The sequence below is a fragment of the Podarcis cretensis genome (genome assembly GCF_951804945.1).
Source record: "Podarcis cretensis genome assembly, chromosome: 12".
NCBI lineage: Eukaryota > Metazoa > Chordata > Lepidosauria > Squamata > Lacertidae > Podarcis > Podarcis cretensis.
The window spans coordinates 21,191,199-21,208,003 of NC_137181.1; the positions used below are offsets into that span (position 1 = coordinate 21,191,199).

Sequence of the window (16,805 nt, forward strand, 5' to 3'; positions counted from 1 at the left end):
AGGAATGCTGGAATTTTTCATATGCCAACAGAAAAAAAAAACCCTATAAAACCAATCTTCCTAGATTTCCTTTAGCTTGCAAATTTTTCAGCATGTTTTATTCATGTGGAAATGTGATGTTCTCCCCCCTCCCCTCAAATATTTTCATCTCTTATTAGAAGTATACTTTTTTTGATGAACCAAAGTATGAAAAACATTATCAACATATGGAAGCGGTTGAGGCAGATGATTATGGCCAAGCCCAAAAGTTTTACGACTATGCAGAAAAGAATGTATATGAGAAGCCTAAGAGTCCTCATGTAAAAACCAAGCCTACTGAGAGCAAGAAATTAGAACCATCTCTTAAGTGGAAGAGCATGCCTGGCTCCCGAGAGTATGTAATTCTTTTGACAGATATTGCCAATTAAAATTAATGGTTTAAAAGAAATAATTAGCACTATGTGGTTTTAACCCCCCCCCCCCAAAAAAAAAGTTCAAGTATTATTTTTAAAAGATCTGGGCAACACCCATATATATAAAGAAATAAATATATATTAAGGAAATATTTTAGTATTTTAAGGAAATACTACCGGTACTCCCCAGTAATGCAGTATCTGTGGTCCTTTTCTCAGAATTTTATTGTTGTTTCCAAATGATTCAGTACAATCAGCTTGCTTCTGTGGTCAGTAGTACTGGCACAGGGAGACTTCTCTCACTTGCCCAGCTAGAAGAAAAATGCTGTACGTAGTATTAAATAGTCCTACATTTTTGTTTTGCTTTTATTTAAAAAACAACATGTTTTATTCCCGGAGGTTTACTGTGATTGCCCATGTGTGTGATTTTCAACCCAGCTACCAAGGCCAAACCAAGTCATGGTCAGAACAGAATGTCTTAGGCTCATTGCTGGATGCTGTTATTGTCCGTATCTGCAGGTTCCCAATAGTTCAGTAGGTTTGTGGACTGCACTCGCTCCTTGATGTCCAAATCTTTATTTAAGTTCTTGCCCCCACCCTCACACTGCATTTGTATTAATGGGGGGGGGGCGGGCTTTAAAGAATTTTGAGGTTTTAAAAACTAATTGGTTTTTCTAATTGGGCAATGTTTTGTATTTTTCTTAACAAGTGTAATACAAGAGCAGGTCATTGGTTAAAAAAATTCCAAGAGAAGACAAAACATCATTCATATATATATATATATATATATATGGCCTGCATTGTTGTGAAAACTGCTGGAAAAAAGAGGAAAAAGTGCAACTGAGTGTTTTCATGCTAAATATCATGACCATGGGCCAGTAAAGAATTAAGTGTGATCAGGTCCATTGAAATCATTAGGCTCAGTGCACATTTAAATGTGCATTAAATTGTGGGCAACGTTTTAAAATTCAGCAGCCCTTCTTGCTAATTTGTAAAGACATCCTGAGGCAGGGAGCATTATATCCTTAAAAACAGGTTATCTTTTAGCCTTTTTGGTGGCATTAAGCAATTTAAATCTATCTGATTGATCAAATAAATTTCCCAGATATAAATGTACACACACGTTTATGGTGTATTCACAATAAAGTTGAATGTCATATTAACAAACAAAAATTAAATATTTAGGGGCAAAGCAAGGAAAGAAAGCAAGGATGAAAAGGAAATGAAACTGACACCTCCAGAAGGGAAGAAAAGAACCGGAGCAACATCCCCCGGTTCTGGTAAAGGGTATGTAATCTCTATGTGTAACAACAACAACAACAACAACTAATAATAATAATAATTTATTATTTATACCCCGCCCATCTGGCTGGGATTCCCAGCCACTCTGGGTGGCTTCCAAAAAAATACTAAAACACTGCAATACATCAAACATTAAAAGCTTCCCTAAACAGGGCTGCCTTCAGGTGTCTTCTAAACGTCTGGTAGTTGTTGTTCTCTTTGATATCTGGTGGGAGGGTGTTCCACAGGGAGGGCACCACTGCCAAGAAGGCCCTCTGCCTGGTTCCCTGTAACTTGGCTTCTCGCAGTGAGGGAACCGCCAGAAGGCCCTCGGGGCTGGACCTCAGTGTCCAGGTAGAACGATGGGGGTGGAGACGCTCCTTCAGGTATACTGGACCGAGGCCGTTTAGGGCTTTAAAGGTCAGCACCAACACTTTGAATTGTGCTCGGAAATGTAATAATAATAATAATAATAATAATAATAATAATAATAATAATTCATTATTTATACCCCGCCCATCTGGCTGTGTTTCCCCAGCCACTCTGGGCGGCTCCCATTCAAATGTTATATGCCTCTTCCTTGAATGGAAAAAAAAACCCCAGGAAGCTAACTATGTGATATCAGCACCTCAAATTAGCAAAAAATTTAATCAAATAGTCTAAACTAGACTGTGCTATCATCAACTGAGACTCTTTGGTTGTTTTTGAAATGGAAAGTTCTTTGGTTATTCCCACTCCTGTGCATGACCGAAGAGGGAACTCCCAAGCTGAAAATATAAACCTGTTGGTTCTGGCAGGATTGTCTCATACTTGCATCTGCTACCATTTTTCCAATCATGGTCAGAGAGGAGATGATTGCTTGGCTTACTGTACCAGTAACTTGGCTCTGAACAGACAGTTCCTTAGCTCACATTTCTTAACCAGGGTACAGGGACAGATTGATTTTTTAAAAAGCCTTTGCTCTTGCAATTGAAGTATCCCTTCCAGGCGAGTTTTTATTTTAATTTTTTTGTAATCTCTTCCCTGTGTCTCTATTTTATTTAATGTTGTGGGACTGATCTGGTATCAAAATCTGAAAAGCAAATGAATGCCTTTCTTCCAAGAGTTGTCATAGTCAGTCACATTCTTTCTCTGATTTCAGAGAGTTCATCAACATGAAATAATAATATGGGTCGAAACAAATAATTTTGATGTTAAATAAATAGATATCCCCTACCCTGTGTGGGACACAGCAGTGGATTGTGTAAACGTAACATAATAAAGTTAGTTACTGATATAACTTGATTATAAAACAGCTATAACATAATATTAGTGGAGCAGATGGGTTGAGGGGTGGGGGAGAGTGTACTTAACATTTTGTTTTCCCAGGAAAGATTCTGCCCACCTCAGTGTGCTGTTCTAAATGCACACAAATGAACGGTACTGTGTCCATGTCCCCCCCCCCCCTTCTATGTAAGAGAAAAGCTGCCTGGGTAGGGAAAGTTGGCACGTGGGAACCTCCCAATGCTGCAATAAAGTAAAATAAAAACAAAAATTGTGAGGAGACACTCCATGTGTCCCCAACCTACGTCTAGTTTGTCTTTCAGAGCATGAGCTCAGATTTTAAGCCAGTCTGTCTCAGCTTCAGCTTGGTATATGGAGTATACCTTACTGTTAAGTGTTGCAGAGATTATGCATGTTTAAGTGTTTTGGTTATGTGGTACTTAAGTCCTCAGAATGAAATGTGTGTGGCAGTGTGTGTTACTGGTTAGCTTTTGATTAGGTATTTTGTGTTTTATTAGCTTGTATTTTTTATCTTGTGAACAGCCCTGAGATTTATGGATAGAGGCGGTATGCAAATTTAACAAATCATCAGAATAACAAGTGTTCCAACAGCTACACTAGTTTTACGATTATAATAAACAGTGCCTGTATGACTACATGAAAGGTTGCTAATCTGCATTATATGCAGATTACCATTTCAGTGTGGCATGCATAAGGGCTCTCTGTAAACCACATTGGAATGAAATTGCACACCAGAACTGTCTGATAGATTTCATCTTTCTGTCCATAATATCTAATGTAAGTGGTTTTTATTTTTTTTGTTTAGTAAGCTTCCAGCAAAGTCTGAAGATGTTAGTGAAAGTTCCTCAGAGAGTGAAGAGGAAGATGAACAACCTGAACGCCACCAGGAGATTAACACTGATTTGCCATCGGAATATTGGCAGATTCAAAAATTAGTGAAATATATAAAGGTAAACAAACTTTAACTTTTATTTAGAAGGCTGTGAATAATAAAATTATGTTTGTCTTCTAACTGAATACAAAACTTCATTCCAGTTTGTTTCTTTTCTCCCTAGTTGCTATTCAAATTGCACAATTTTTCTCTTTTGGAAGCTTTAACTTACTTATTTTTTAGGAGTACCTGCAATTCCATTTTTACTCCAAACAAATGGCTATGATCGCAGCATCAGTCATGCTCCACTGGTAGGCATGTTGAATCTGAGTGGAATAGCAAGGCTATTTCAGTCCAACAGATTGAGGATTGTGTCCACAGTTTGCTAATCCAGAGAGAGAGAAAATGCATTGACTTTGACATCAAAATATACCAGTGGGATCAGCAACAAATTTCTAGTCAGAATGTCAGCCAGCCAGCCAGCCATGCCGTTTCCCAGGATACTCAATTACCCTCTCACCTCCCAGTTTTCTGACATCTGCTCAGCTGTCTGCTAGCATTCCATGGCCACTGAGCATGCTCAGTGTTTATTGGGTTGTTTGGGGTTTCCCCCACTAAGTATTTGGAGTTCTGGAAAACTTGAAAATTTTTCCAGGTCTGCTGGTAACATCTCTGTTGTGCACGGATGGTGCTGTTTTATCTACATAAGGATCCACATTTGGAGAGGGAGTGATAAATAGGACTGTATGCAGCTTTGTATAAGATTCACTCAGATTGAAGCTCTTTATCCTCATGGGTTTGTTTTCTTACATGACAGTTATACAAACTAGATATTCAGGTTTCTGATTTGCTGCAACAGGCAAAAAAAATACTGTCATGTGGAGCTGTATTTATTTTTGCCTCTGAAAATGAAAGAAAATGCAGAAATGCAGGAGCAGACATGTAATCTTTGTACAAGCAAGGATCTAAACAAGAGAAAAACAACAACAGCATAAATCTCTTTCCCGTAAAAGTAAACCAGTGACCCACAGTATCAGTTTTGTAGCTATAATGAAAAACAAAACTATTTATTGTGCTTTGTTTTAAAATGGAAGACCCTCAATTTATATTTTCACTTTCCTATGTTATCTATGACATACATATGAAAACGCCATGTAAGAATTTCTATTAAATTTAAAGCGCGTGGCATGTTATCTCCCATTTCTTGTCTAGAAGACTAGGAAGAACAGCAGACTTGGTCTATACAGATAAAGCATATATAATTAATTCCAGAACACGTCTGCTTGACTATGACAGAAGTATGAAGAAACATAAACTAGCATTAGATGATTATTGCAAATTTGTGTTCTTAAACTATCAGGTAACACACAGGAGTACTATTATTGTGCCATACACACACTTGCTAGTTGCAGGAAACATGATACAAGCATGCCATGAGGTGTTCATAGGCTCATGATGTGAGGATGATGGGAGACCAAGGGTTCTCCAGAGGCCTCTAGGGCACCACCTAGGGGGATATCATTATGCTTCCACTTGCTTGAAAGGTAGAAGTGCCATCACTCTCTGAAGCTTCTGAGTTGCCTCTTGTCTTCAGTGACAGTTCATTTTTTCTGCCCTTTCTTGAAGAAGAGATTTTAATCACTTGGTCAGTTCTGGCCTTATTTTACTGTTTTTTTATGTGAAGTTCCAGGATTATTGTTGTTGTTGTGTGTCTTTTACTCAATAGTTTTCATTGCCATTTGTAGTTCAGAATATACTGTTGTGTTAATTCTAACCCTTCCACCTCAGACTCCTTGTCTGCTTTCTTCCCTTACTTTCCCTGCGGCGTTTAAACACCTGCTCCCTCTGGAATTAATTCTTCTTTGCTAATTGATTTCATAATTGATTACTTATTTCTTCCAGCGATGCTTACTCTAATTAACTGCTGTGATGGATTACTCTACACTTCTGTTTGATTTCCCCTCTCACTATTGCATGTGTCTTAAAAAACAACAACCATGCATACACCTGTTGGCAGGCAGATGTATTAATTTTTAGCTGACCTTTCCTCTAATTTCTCTTTAATTTGGTGAACTTACCTTGAGCATGGTCATTCATAGGGCTCATGGCATGAGAGACAATGGGATCTCCAAAACCCTGGCACATCTGATGAGTCTCTGCCTGCCTAAAATGACATATTGGGTTCCATTACCCCCTTCCCTGTTTCCTGGCCACTGCCATTGCTGACAAATGGGACACCTGAGCCAGGGCCTTAAACTGTGTTGAGAAATCTCATAGAATCAATGAATCATCGAATTGTAGAGTTGGAAGGGACCTTGAAAATCATCTGGTCCAAACCTCTGTATGTAGCTGTCCCATACGGGAATCGAACCCTCAACCTTGGTGTTATCAGTGCCACACTCTAACTAACTGAGCTATCCAGGCTGGTCCAATCTGTTCTTTTAGGCAAGAGGTAAAAAATTAGCTAGTCATTCCAATTAGACCTATCTTTTTGTTCCTCCAGCTCCCCTGCCAGATCTGCTAACGTACCTTGCATGTACTACTGTATTTTTCGCTCCATAAGATACACCTGACCATAAGACGCACCTAGTTTTTAGAGGAGGAAAGGGGGAAAGCCCTGGTTTTTTGGGGATCAGCTCAAAGTTGTGCAGCTTCTTTTGCAAAGGGGAAAAGCTCCCTTTTTTTGAGGATCAGCTCAAAGTTGTGCAGCTTGCTTTGCAAAGGGAAAAAATCCTGTTTTTATGGGGTTCAACTCACAGTTCTGCAGCTTCTTTAGGAAAGGAAAGGGAGCCGTTTCTACAGTTTCCAGACAGATAATCTAATCAGCCAGTCACATGTTGCTGGGGAAACAAACAGCCTCCATCTGCAGAACATTCAACAGTGGAGGCCTGGGCAAGGGGGCGGGGACAGAAAGGGAGCCAGCGATCGACCACACATTCACTCCATAAGACGCACAGACATTTCCCCTTACTTTTTAGGAGGAAAAAAAGTGTGTCTTATGGAGCTAAAAATACGGCACTTTTCATGTATAGTTTGGCACAGGCTATGTTTCATAGGCAACACTATCAATTCCATAAATAATAGAACATTTCTATTTAATGTCTTCATTACTAAAGGCTGGGGGAAGACAATAGTCAACAGTCGAGCCAGTTCACGATATACATAAAAATAAAGACTATCAACAGTTCCAAATCAATTTTCAGTTACAAAAAAAGACTTCAAACCTTGTGACAAATTAATGTTCTGCAGATGACAGAGGGGAAAATAGCTGCTAAAAGACCATTGTAGATTGCAAAAGAGAAGGGTGAATGATAAACAGTGACTCGCAGGCTCCCTACATGAAAGGGAAGTGTGGTGACAGTCCTGTTGCCTTGTCCTTTTCTGTGCTTCTAATTAGGCCATATATCCATCATAGTAGCTTTCCAAAATAAATGTTTATTTGCCTCTTGTTATCTACTTGGATTTAGATGCTCATAATCATAGAGTGGAAAGTTGAATTGCTTAAGATTGGCTTAGGGAAAAAATTGAGAGACTGCTTTTCTCTAGACCCTTCCATAAATGTCAAAAGTTATACAAGCCTTTTAATTTGTTTCATTCTTTTTTGCTGGATGGATTGTTTTAAGCACTGTATGATGTTGCTGGATCAAATTAGCTGCACAGATAGCAGCTGGAAAATGAGTTATGAACTAGTTATACTAGATTTTTTTTTCTTCACGATCCATTAAGTGTAGATGGTAATGTAATTGCTCATGCAAATAGCTCTCGAAAGGAAAGAAGGGAACTCTCCAAGAAGAAGAAAAGGCCGAAAGGGGAGGAAGGAAAGAAAAGATAATGCTGGCTCTTCAAAACTCTGTTGGTTGATAAAGGAAAATTTATGACTGTAGTGGTCACAAAAGTTAAAGACTGAAGCATATAGAGTCAACCTTGTTTCAGGAAAAAACCCAGATAATTAAATAATGTAATCAATAATTGGCCAGTAAAATTGAATGCCTAAAGAAGGGCATTCATAAATGTAGAGGTTCAAAATTACTTTGCTTTTTAAGTACTATGTTGTATACTTTCTCAGTTCTATCCTTCCACATTACTATATTCTAGCAGAGTTTGGAAACAAGCATTCACTGCAGTTTAAGTGGTCGAGGACCACCACTGGATTCCTGTAGGACACAGTGTAATTCATGTTATGTACATAAGGCAGCAGTGTGTCACCACTCCTGCCGATGGCTGTTTCTGCTATGATAAAGAAAAAGAGCCATGGTGCCTAGCGCCATAACAGCTTGTTGCCGAGGGACACCTGCAGTTGTTTTACCTGATCTAATGTCTCATGTGATAGACCACTTGTGTTTGACTTGGAAACCCAAAATATTCTGCCACCTGGATTGTATCACAAATTATATTGGCCTGAAATGATGGACAATGAAAGCATTGTTCCCCTTGTAGTTAAATACTCTGTTCATATGGTTTGTGCCACAATTGTGCCACAATTGGCATCCATTCCTTGCACCACCTCTTAAAACCACAAGGGCTTTTAAGCAGAGCAGCTAAATAGAAATCTCATTTCAAGAGGCTATATGGATATGCTACTGAATTCATGGTTCTGGGGGGGGGGGGAATGGGGAGGACTTATTATGGGCTTCCTGGATTACTTGGTCAGCCATTATGTGAAACATGATGCTGGATTAGACTTGTTGGACCAATCCAACAAGGCTCAAGGTACTCAGATGTTCTACGTTCAGAGGCTGAAATGGGCGTCCACCTGGCAACTGAAAATTCAGGGGGTTTTGCAGGGTGGGACGTTGCGGGTGGAATTGTCCTTAAATTGTTTTCTTTTCTTATTCTTTATATTGCTTTTTTAGAGACGCGGGTGGCGCTGTGGGTAAAACCTCAGCGCCTAGGACTTGCCAATCGCATGGTCGGCGGTTCAAATCCCCGCGGCGGGGTGCGCTCCTGTTGCTTGGTCCCAGCGCCTGCCAACCTACCTAGCAGTTCGAAAGCACCCCCGGGTGCAAGTAGATAAATAGGGACCGCTTACCAGCGGGAAGGTAAACGGCGTTCCGTGTGCTGCGCTGGCTCACCAGATGCAGCTTGTCACGCTGGCCACGTGACCCGGAAGTGTCTGCGGACAGCGCTGGCTCCCGGCCTATAAAGTGAGATGAGCGCACAACCCTAGAGTCTGGCAAGACTGGCCCGTACGGGCAGGGGTACCTTTACCTTTACCTTTATATCGCTTTTTTTAAAAAACAAAACAAAATTCTTTAAACTGATCAAAACTAGGTAATATTCCAGATACTATCATATGGCATGCAGGCCCATGTATGTTTGAATCAGATGCCACAATCTGAGAGATGTAATTTTTCAGACTTGCCCCGAGATCTCAGTAGTCTTCTTCAGTGAGTTTAAGACGTATGCTTGCTGAGCCAGTGAATTGTTTATTCCCTGAAAGCATTGTTCCCCTTGTAGTTAAATACTCTGTTCATATGGTTTAGTTTTCCCTTGGAAAATCCATTGGCTCCATTGCAACTAAATTGCCCAACTTTTTATTCAGGCTCAGCTGCTTGTTGTTTCCTTGACAGCCTGAAGAAGCAATGGTTCTTCCCAGATTAGTCTTGTTAAATTTCTTTCGCAGACACTGTTGCAGGCCCAGCCATGACCCCACACCCACTTGTGGCAGCTGCAACTCTTGCCAGATGCTGAGAGCAGTTCGTCCTCAGCTTCCTCCCCTATTATCAGCCCCACTTTGAGAAGTGTGTAGTGCTTTCTCTGGCATTTGACATCAGACAGAAGCACCAGTTTCCAAAGTGATGTCCTTGCCATGTGCCCTCTGACTGGTCCATGGGAGCATCGTAGAAGCTTGGTGATGAAACAGGAGTGAAAGTTGATCAGCATCTGTTGATTTTTCTCTGAGTAATTTGCATTAGGCCAGCAGAATTTTCACCTCCCATTGGTTTAATGATAGTGACAAGAACAACCACAATTTCTCTCTCTCCTAAATTAGGCTGCAGATATCAAGAAAGCTTGGGTTCCCAAGCTTAGTGTGTGCTCAGAGTTCCTTGTTGCACCTTTCTGAGCCACTATTTTGTACCTGGCTCCACTTGGTGGACCTCAGGGTTTAAGTGAAAAACGAAGTAGACTCACACCTTAAGAGTCCCTACCTTTTGTTTAAAAGGCTTTTGTGCCTGCACCAGCAGTGACACCAAATGCCCATGTGAGCTGGCAAAAAAAAAAAGCATACAAAAAAAGTACACTCTCATAACCTGCAAGTGTCCCAGAAAAACTGGGACATCTCATTTCCCCCCACGAGAGCATGGTTGTCGTTTTGGTCGCTGTGATCTTGTGCAATTTTGCACAAAGATCTCACCCTAAAAAGCAGTGCCCCCAAGCATATGTTTTTGTGTGCCATTAGACCATGGCCCTGAAAAAAGCGGCTCTGTGATCTCGTGCGGGTCACGTGACTCACACAGGAGATGTGCATCCTGGTTTTGGGACTCAACGTGTTGGAGGGTATGCACTCTTCTATAGACTTTCAAAAAGTGCACTTAACAATATTGCTGTAAAACACTGAGCCAGTCTCGGCACCCACCCCTTTTCCCAATGCCCTGATTCTCATTTCTGAAACAAAAGGGAAAGCATATCATTTAATTTTCCTCCAAATTTGTTTCCTATACATTTTGACTGCATAAACCAGCTTATGGAGAGGTTTTAGATGCATGTGTGGAAGCCCCGGTGGTGGTGGTTCATCTCCTGCTGTGTGTCTGCGAGTTGAGCTTGGAGAAGGGGTTCAGTGATGCCTTGCACCTCCTGCTCCTTCTCTATTCCCAGTTTCCACCCACAGAAGGGACTTTTTAATCACTTTGGTGCCATCAGGCTGCAGTTAAAATGTGCAGTGTGCAATTTAGGCCTCAGAAATATGAACTTAAGATATCAGTGTTGCTATTTCTTACAGGTGCGAAATCCAGTATGTGTTTGCTAGCCGCTGGTGCTTACCGTATTTTTCACTCTATAAGACACACTTTTTCCCCTCCAAAAATTAAGGGGAAATGTGTGTGCATCTTATGGAGCGAATGCAGGCTCCATGGCTTCAGCGATAGCAACGCGAAGCCTCCGAAGCGCAGTGGGAGCACTCCCGCCTCACTCCGGAGGCTTCAGGGATAGCTGCCTCTGGAGCGCAGCGGGAGTGCCCGCGTTGCTTTCGCTGAAGCCTGGAGAGCAAGAGGGGTCGGTGTGAACCGATCCCTCTTGTTCTCCTGGCTTTGCTTCGCTGGAGAGTCTTCGCAGCTTTCCCTCTCTGTGCAGCGCCCCTTCAGCGAAGCGTGAGGCGAAATGGAAGGGGCTCCGTTTCTCCTGCCACTTCGCTGAAGGGGCGCTGCACAGAGAGGGGGAGAATTTTTTTTTCTTCTTCTCCCCCACTAAAACAAGGTGCGTCCTATGGTCGGGTGCATCCTATAGAGCGAAAAATACGGTACATCACATAATGGTCAAGTTCCTCACCATATCAGAACAAAATGAACGATGAAGTGTCCCAATTTATTGCTGTTTGCGGAGTGTTTAGGAGGAACTCGCCACACTCTAGAGCAGCCTTCCAGACGTTTTGGACTACGCATCGCACGTTGATTGGGAGTGATGAGAGTTGTAGTGCGAAATAATAATAATAATAATAATAATAATTTATTATTTGTACCCCGCCCATCTGGCTGGGTCTCCCCAGCCACTCTGGGCGGCTTCCATAAAAACCAAAAATACACTAAAATATCACAGATTAAAAACTTCCCTGAACAGGGCTGCCTTAAGATGTCTTCTGAATGTCAGGTAGTTATTTATTGCTTTGACATCTGCTGGAAGGGTGTTCCACAGGGCGGGCGCCACTCCCGAGAAGGCCCTCTGCCTGGTTCCCTGTAGCTTTGCTTCTCGCAATGAAGGAACCGCCAGAAGGCCCTCGGCGCTGGACCTCAGCTTCCGGGCAGAACGATGGGGGTGGAGATGCTCCTTCAGGTATACTGGGCCGAGGCCGTTTAGGGCTTTAAAGGTCAGCACCAGCACTTTGAATTGTGCTCGGAAACGTACTGTCTGGAAGGCAGCAGTTTGGGCGAGACTGCTCTACAGTCTTCACTGGGAACCAGTGATATGAATGACAGGCACAGTGCCTCTGCAAGTCTGCTTCATCTTTCCCATTTCTGCCCTTCTCCTTTTGCCAAGTGCAAATCTTGGCTACCAGCAGCGAGAGACAAGCCACAGTCCAGATTATGTTTAGTCTCCCTCAGTGTACGTTTTGTACGCTTTGCAAGATGAAGAGGTCAGGGAGTCATGTAGCTGAGAGGTATAAGCAATGGCCCAGTACCACCCTTTGATTCCAATATGGAAAGAATGGTTCTTTCTCTGTCTCGTGATTATTATTTTTTATTCTGTTTTGTTAGCAGAAAACCTGGTAATAGTTTTAATCTGAATTTTACTGCATGCACTCCCTTGTTATTGAGACATACCAGGCCCGACGGTGTCAGTCCTTAATTAGCTCTTAAACAATAGTCATTTTCCACGCGCTACAGACATGTAATGTGAACATTATGGAATCTGTGATTTTTATCATGGTTATGATTTTCCACTGGCCCTGGTTATTTTAATCTGTATGTTTTATTCACTGCCAGGCTATAGCCCAAGAACTCCAGAGGATTCAGGAAATGGGGCAAGGAATTATTCCATAACTCAGTTATACTTGTCCATAACTCATCTCTAACAAGTTGCAGCTTGACCTGTGTTCTGTAAAATAGAATGAAAAGCTGGAGCAGAAAAATGAACATTTAGAAACACGCTTGTGTTTTTCTTTGAAACAAAAAACAAAAACCCATGCTAAGACTGTACTGGGATACTTACACCTTCATTCCAACAAGCAGTGCAACCACATAATACCTTAAGTTTTCATTTTGTATTGTTTCTCTCTCATTCATATATATATATGTATGTATGCTTTTTTAGTTCTTTTTATGGTGTGTTTGTAAATCACCTTCAGCCAATAAAAGGATATTTCTAAATAAATAGTAGTATTAGTAATACACCTGCTTAAGTAAAAGTTGTGCATAAACTAAATAACTTTTCAAATTAAAAAGCTGAACTTTGCATCACAGTTTCATTTAATTAGCAATATACTTTGCTGTGATGCAGTAAGCTTAGCCCTCATGGAACCTGAGATGTAATCAGAGCATAGCCTTTTAAGAGTCAAACTTCCCAGCTCCTTCGTTAGTTAATTAAATCTATACTGCTCGATTCACCTCTCCCCCACAACCCCCCCCCCAAGAACCCGACAATACCGCTCTAGGTCGCTCACATTTAAAGTCTTGTAAGCCTAGCTTTTAAAATTGTGCTTACAAACTTAACACGTTTTAAAGCATGTTCAATAACAATGGTGCTTTGGAGGATATAATATTAATGGGTGCATATAGAGGAACATCTTTTTCTCTCTCTTGCATTTTCAAAAGGTGGCAGGTATAGTCAAGCAGATATGACAGCAGTTTGTAATATATTCCCGTATCCATCCATGTGTGCCGGAGTCCTTTTTATAATCTCTCTGTCAAAAGGTCTCCTTTGGTTGACAACAGAGCTCCTTTTGTCCCACAGTGTAGTCGAAATAGGAATATATGCAGGGAAATGAGACATTTGCTTCTCTTTTGGATGTGATCTGTGTAGAAGAGAATGCTCAGAATCGAATTCTACAAGAGCCATATGGACTCCAAGGAGCCTGTGGAGTTTGTGAACCAGACCCATTGTGCTAACCAAGTGAGAAATTTCTATAAGGAGTAACAGAGACATCTTTTCCATTATTTCCCCTTACTTTGGCTTACTCACAAGAAAACTCATTAGGCAGACAAAGTTTCATATTTGTAATTGTTTTGTATTAACTAATGTATGCGGTTTGGTATTCACCTCTCTACATTTTTTTGCATTGTGTAATACTGTAATTGTTATTGTTCCTTTAAACCCACTGAGTTAAATGGGCTATTTCTTATATTTTCAGAAAGATGGCTTTCTTTATTTACAGCTGTCATTTGCCTTGATGCTGAAATTCAGCTGCCGCCCAGAGATTGGTTAGAAAACGTTTTCTCTGTGAGCATGGTACACATTCTTTTTAGAATTCACATGATATTTTCATTTAAATTTGTGGATATTTATGCTGAACCATCCTATAAGAAGGGCTAGACTTTCTGAAATGAAATCTGCCTTTAATTTAAAGCTTTAAAAGTGATTGTTGCAATGCCAGTAGAATTTATTTTGCATCCAACATACTGTATCCTATTTCAGTGGCTGTAACAACATGATGCAGCTTTTGTGTACACTTAATAGAAAACTAACCATTTCCATGTTTGTTAAGCCTTGTCCTTGAAAGCGTTCTGTAAGAACTACTAGACAGAAAAAAATAATTGTTGTGGCAACCAGTAGTAATGGTTATGCTATAGAACTAATGTGTCAGAGCATATGAAAAATATTTTATTGTGGTTTTGCTTTAAAAAATCTATATTAAACTGTGTAAGCAATCCTGAAAAGCAGAGGAAAAAAAGATATTTTTTACATGAGATTTATTGTGAGTGAATAAATACTTGCTTTAGCATTTTTGCAAAGAATGGAGTGACAGATCCGCCACCCAATCGAATGCCAGGGCAAAAAAGAGGGGGGAGGTTTCTTGCTGCAACAGCTCCAGGCTACGTCTCCTGAGAGCTCCTAGAATCAAATCTTTCTTGGGATTGTTGGGGCTCCAAAGCGCCCAATGTCACACTGAAACACCTCATTTGGGGCTTTCTGCTGGCGGTACTCTCTACTAGCAGAGGCCAGCTTAGAGATGTCTGCATGTTATTTTACCTGCCACTCCACCGTCAAGATGGGGTGGGATTAGAATTACATCTTTATTGAATCATCGTCACTCATCATCACTTTTAATTTGTATACAGTGGTACCTCGGGTTAAGTACTTAATTCGTTCCGGAGGTCCATTCTTAACCTGAAACTGTTCTTAACCTGAAGCACCACTTTAGCTAATGGGGCCTCCTGCTGCTGCTGCGCTGCCGGAGCACAATTTCTGTTCTCATCCTGAAGCAAAGTTCTTAACCCAAGGTATTATTTCTGGGTTGTGATTTGAGGACCGTCTCCCGCTTGGGGATAACAAAGACACGTGGACACAGCATATTAGGTTAATGGGCTAGAAAAGGCCACAACTTTATTGATTACAGCATGTGAGAGGTACTGGCTTAGGCATTGGACAACCACAAATTTTGACTCCACCCACTCAGAGAGGGGTCAGACGAGGGTTAACCACGGGTTAGCAGAGTCTGTAACCTAAAGCGTACAGTGGTGCCCCGCAAGACGAACGCCTCGCAAGACGGAAAACCCGCTAGACGAAAGGGTTTTCCGTTTTGGAGGCGCTTCGCAAAACGAATTTCCCTATGGGCTTGCTTCGCAAGACGAAAATGTCTTGCGAGTTCCCGCGGGTTTTTTTCGCTTTTTTCGCCCTTTTCCTAAGCCGCTAAGCCGCTTATCAGCTGATCCGCTGATAAGCCGCTTAACAGCTGATCGCTAAAAGCCGCTAGACCGCTAATAGCGCTAATCCGCTAAGCTGTCAATGGGCTTGCTTCGCAAGACGAAAAAACCGCTAGACGAAGAGAATCGCGGAACAGATTCTTTTCGTCTTGCGAGGCACCACTGTATGTAACCAGAGGTACCACTGTACTGTCTTTCTATCTTACAATACCCAAGGCGGTTTACAAGCTGAAGAAACAAAGAATGTACACCTTATAACAATCTAATGCAATCCAAAAAAGTGATAATAAAACATAACTTTAAAATAAGCAACGTACATGAAATAAAGTAGCATTCAACAATCATTAGAATAGTACAGAATATTAAGTATCAGCATATAGAAAATTAAACAGAAATCCACTTTTAACAATTACAATAAATAATTTCTAAACTACAATCAGTAAAACAATGGCAAGCCACAGTGCATAAAATAATACAATACAAATTGAGAAGCAGAGACTGGAGGCTGGAGCAAGGCAGGTGGAAGAAGGCTCTTGAATGCCATTGTTGTATGTCAGCCACGATATAATAGATAAATATATACCCAGTACTAGGAAGAGTATAGTTCAGATTTAGATATACCTTTGATTGAACAGACTTTGAAATATTTACACTTCACTGGTGCTGTCCAAATAAAGGAATAAAGAAATAAAATGACAATCTTTTTGGTGCCAGTCTCACAGAACTTTTAATTTCAAATGGTCTAATGCTTTTAGATTGGACAAATTGGTTTCTTCTTACTGGTTTTAGGCTGGTCTTCGTTTAATTTTATGCTGATTTGTTTTTATAGTAGTTTTTGGTAAAATGTTTTGATCTTTATGTTGCTTTCATGGGGATTGTTATATGGTTTTGTAGGATAGTGTATGTATGATATTGACTTTTGTAAACCACCCAGAGGGCTTTCTTCAGTGGGCGCTATAGTAATAAAATAAATAATAAAAAGTAATCAGAAATGAATAAACAAATAGACTCTAACAAAAAGGATAAAATATGGCTATTGTCCTGTTTCATTTTGTTTGTGTTTATTACTCTGTCTTCTTTCTAACTATGCCTTTTCTGTGTCAGAATATTTTTTAGAATCATAGAGTCGGAAGGGACCCCGTGGGTCATCTAGTCCAGGCATAGGCAAACTTGGCCCTCCAGATGTTTTGGGACTACAACTCCCATCATCCCTGACCACTTGTCCTGTTAGGTAGGGATAATGGGAGTTGTAGTCCCAAAATATCTGGAGGGCCGAGTTTGCCTATGCCTGATCTAGTCCAACCAGTGTTATAAACTGAGATATGAAAACTAGGAGCTAGATGCCACCTAGGTTGTTGGCGCAACAATGGAATGTCTAGGTGTGCTTTTTTATAACAAGAATGCAAAGCTGAAAGTGGATGAGCTTCAGCTAAAATATTACGTTCATTTTTCACATGGTCTAGT

General features: G+C 40.8%; 1 protein-coding gene across 1 annotated transcript in view; it reads left to right on the forward strand.

Moving 5' to 3' along the window:
* ODAD2 (outer dynein arm docking complex subunit 2) overlaps window positions 1-16,805 on the forward strand; it is a 158,807-nt gene that overhangs the window by 18,781 nt on the left and 123,221 nt on the right. The window contains exons 8-10 of the mRNA XM_079947695.1: window positions 159-373; window positions 1,578-1,679; window positions 3,763-3,907. Of these exons, the coding sequence (XP_079803821.1) occupies window positions 159-373; window positions 1,578-1,679; window positions 3,763-3,907 (462 nt within the window). The remainder of the gene's footprint in view (window positions 1-158; window positions 374-1,577; window positions 1,680-3,762; window positions 3,908-16,805) is intronic.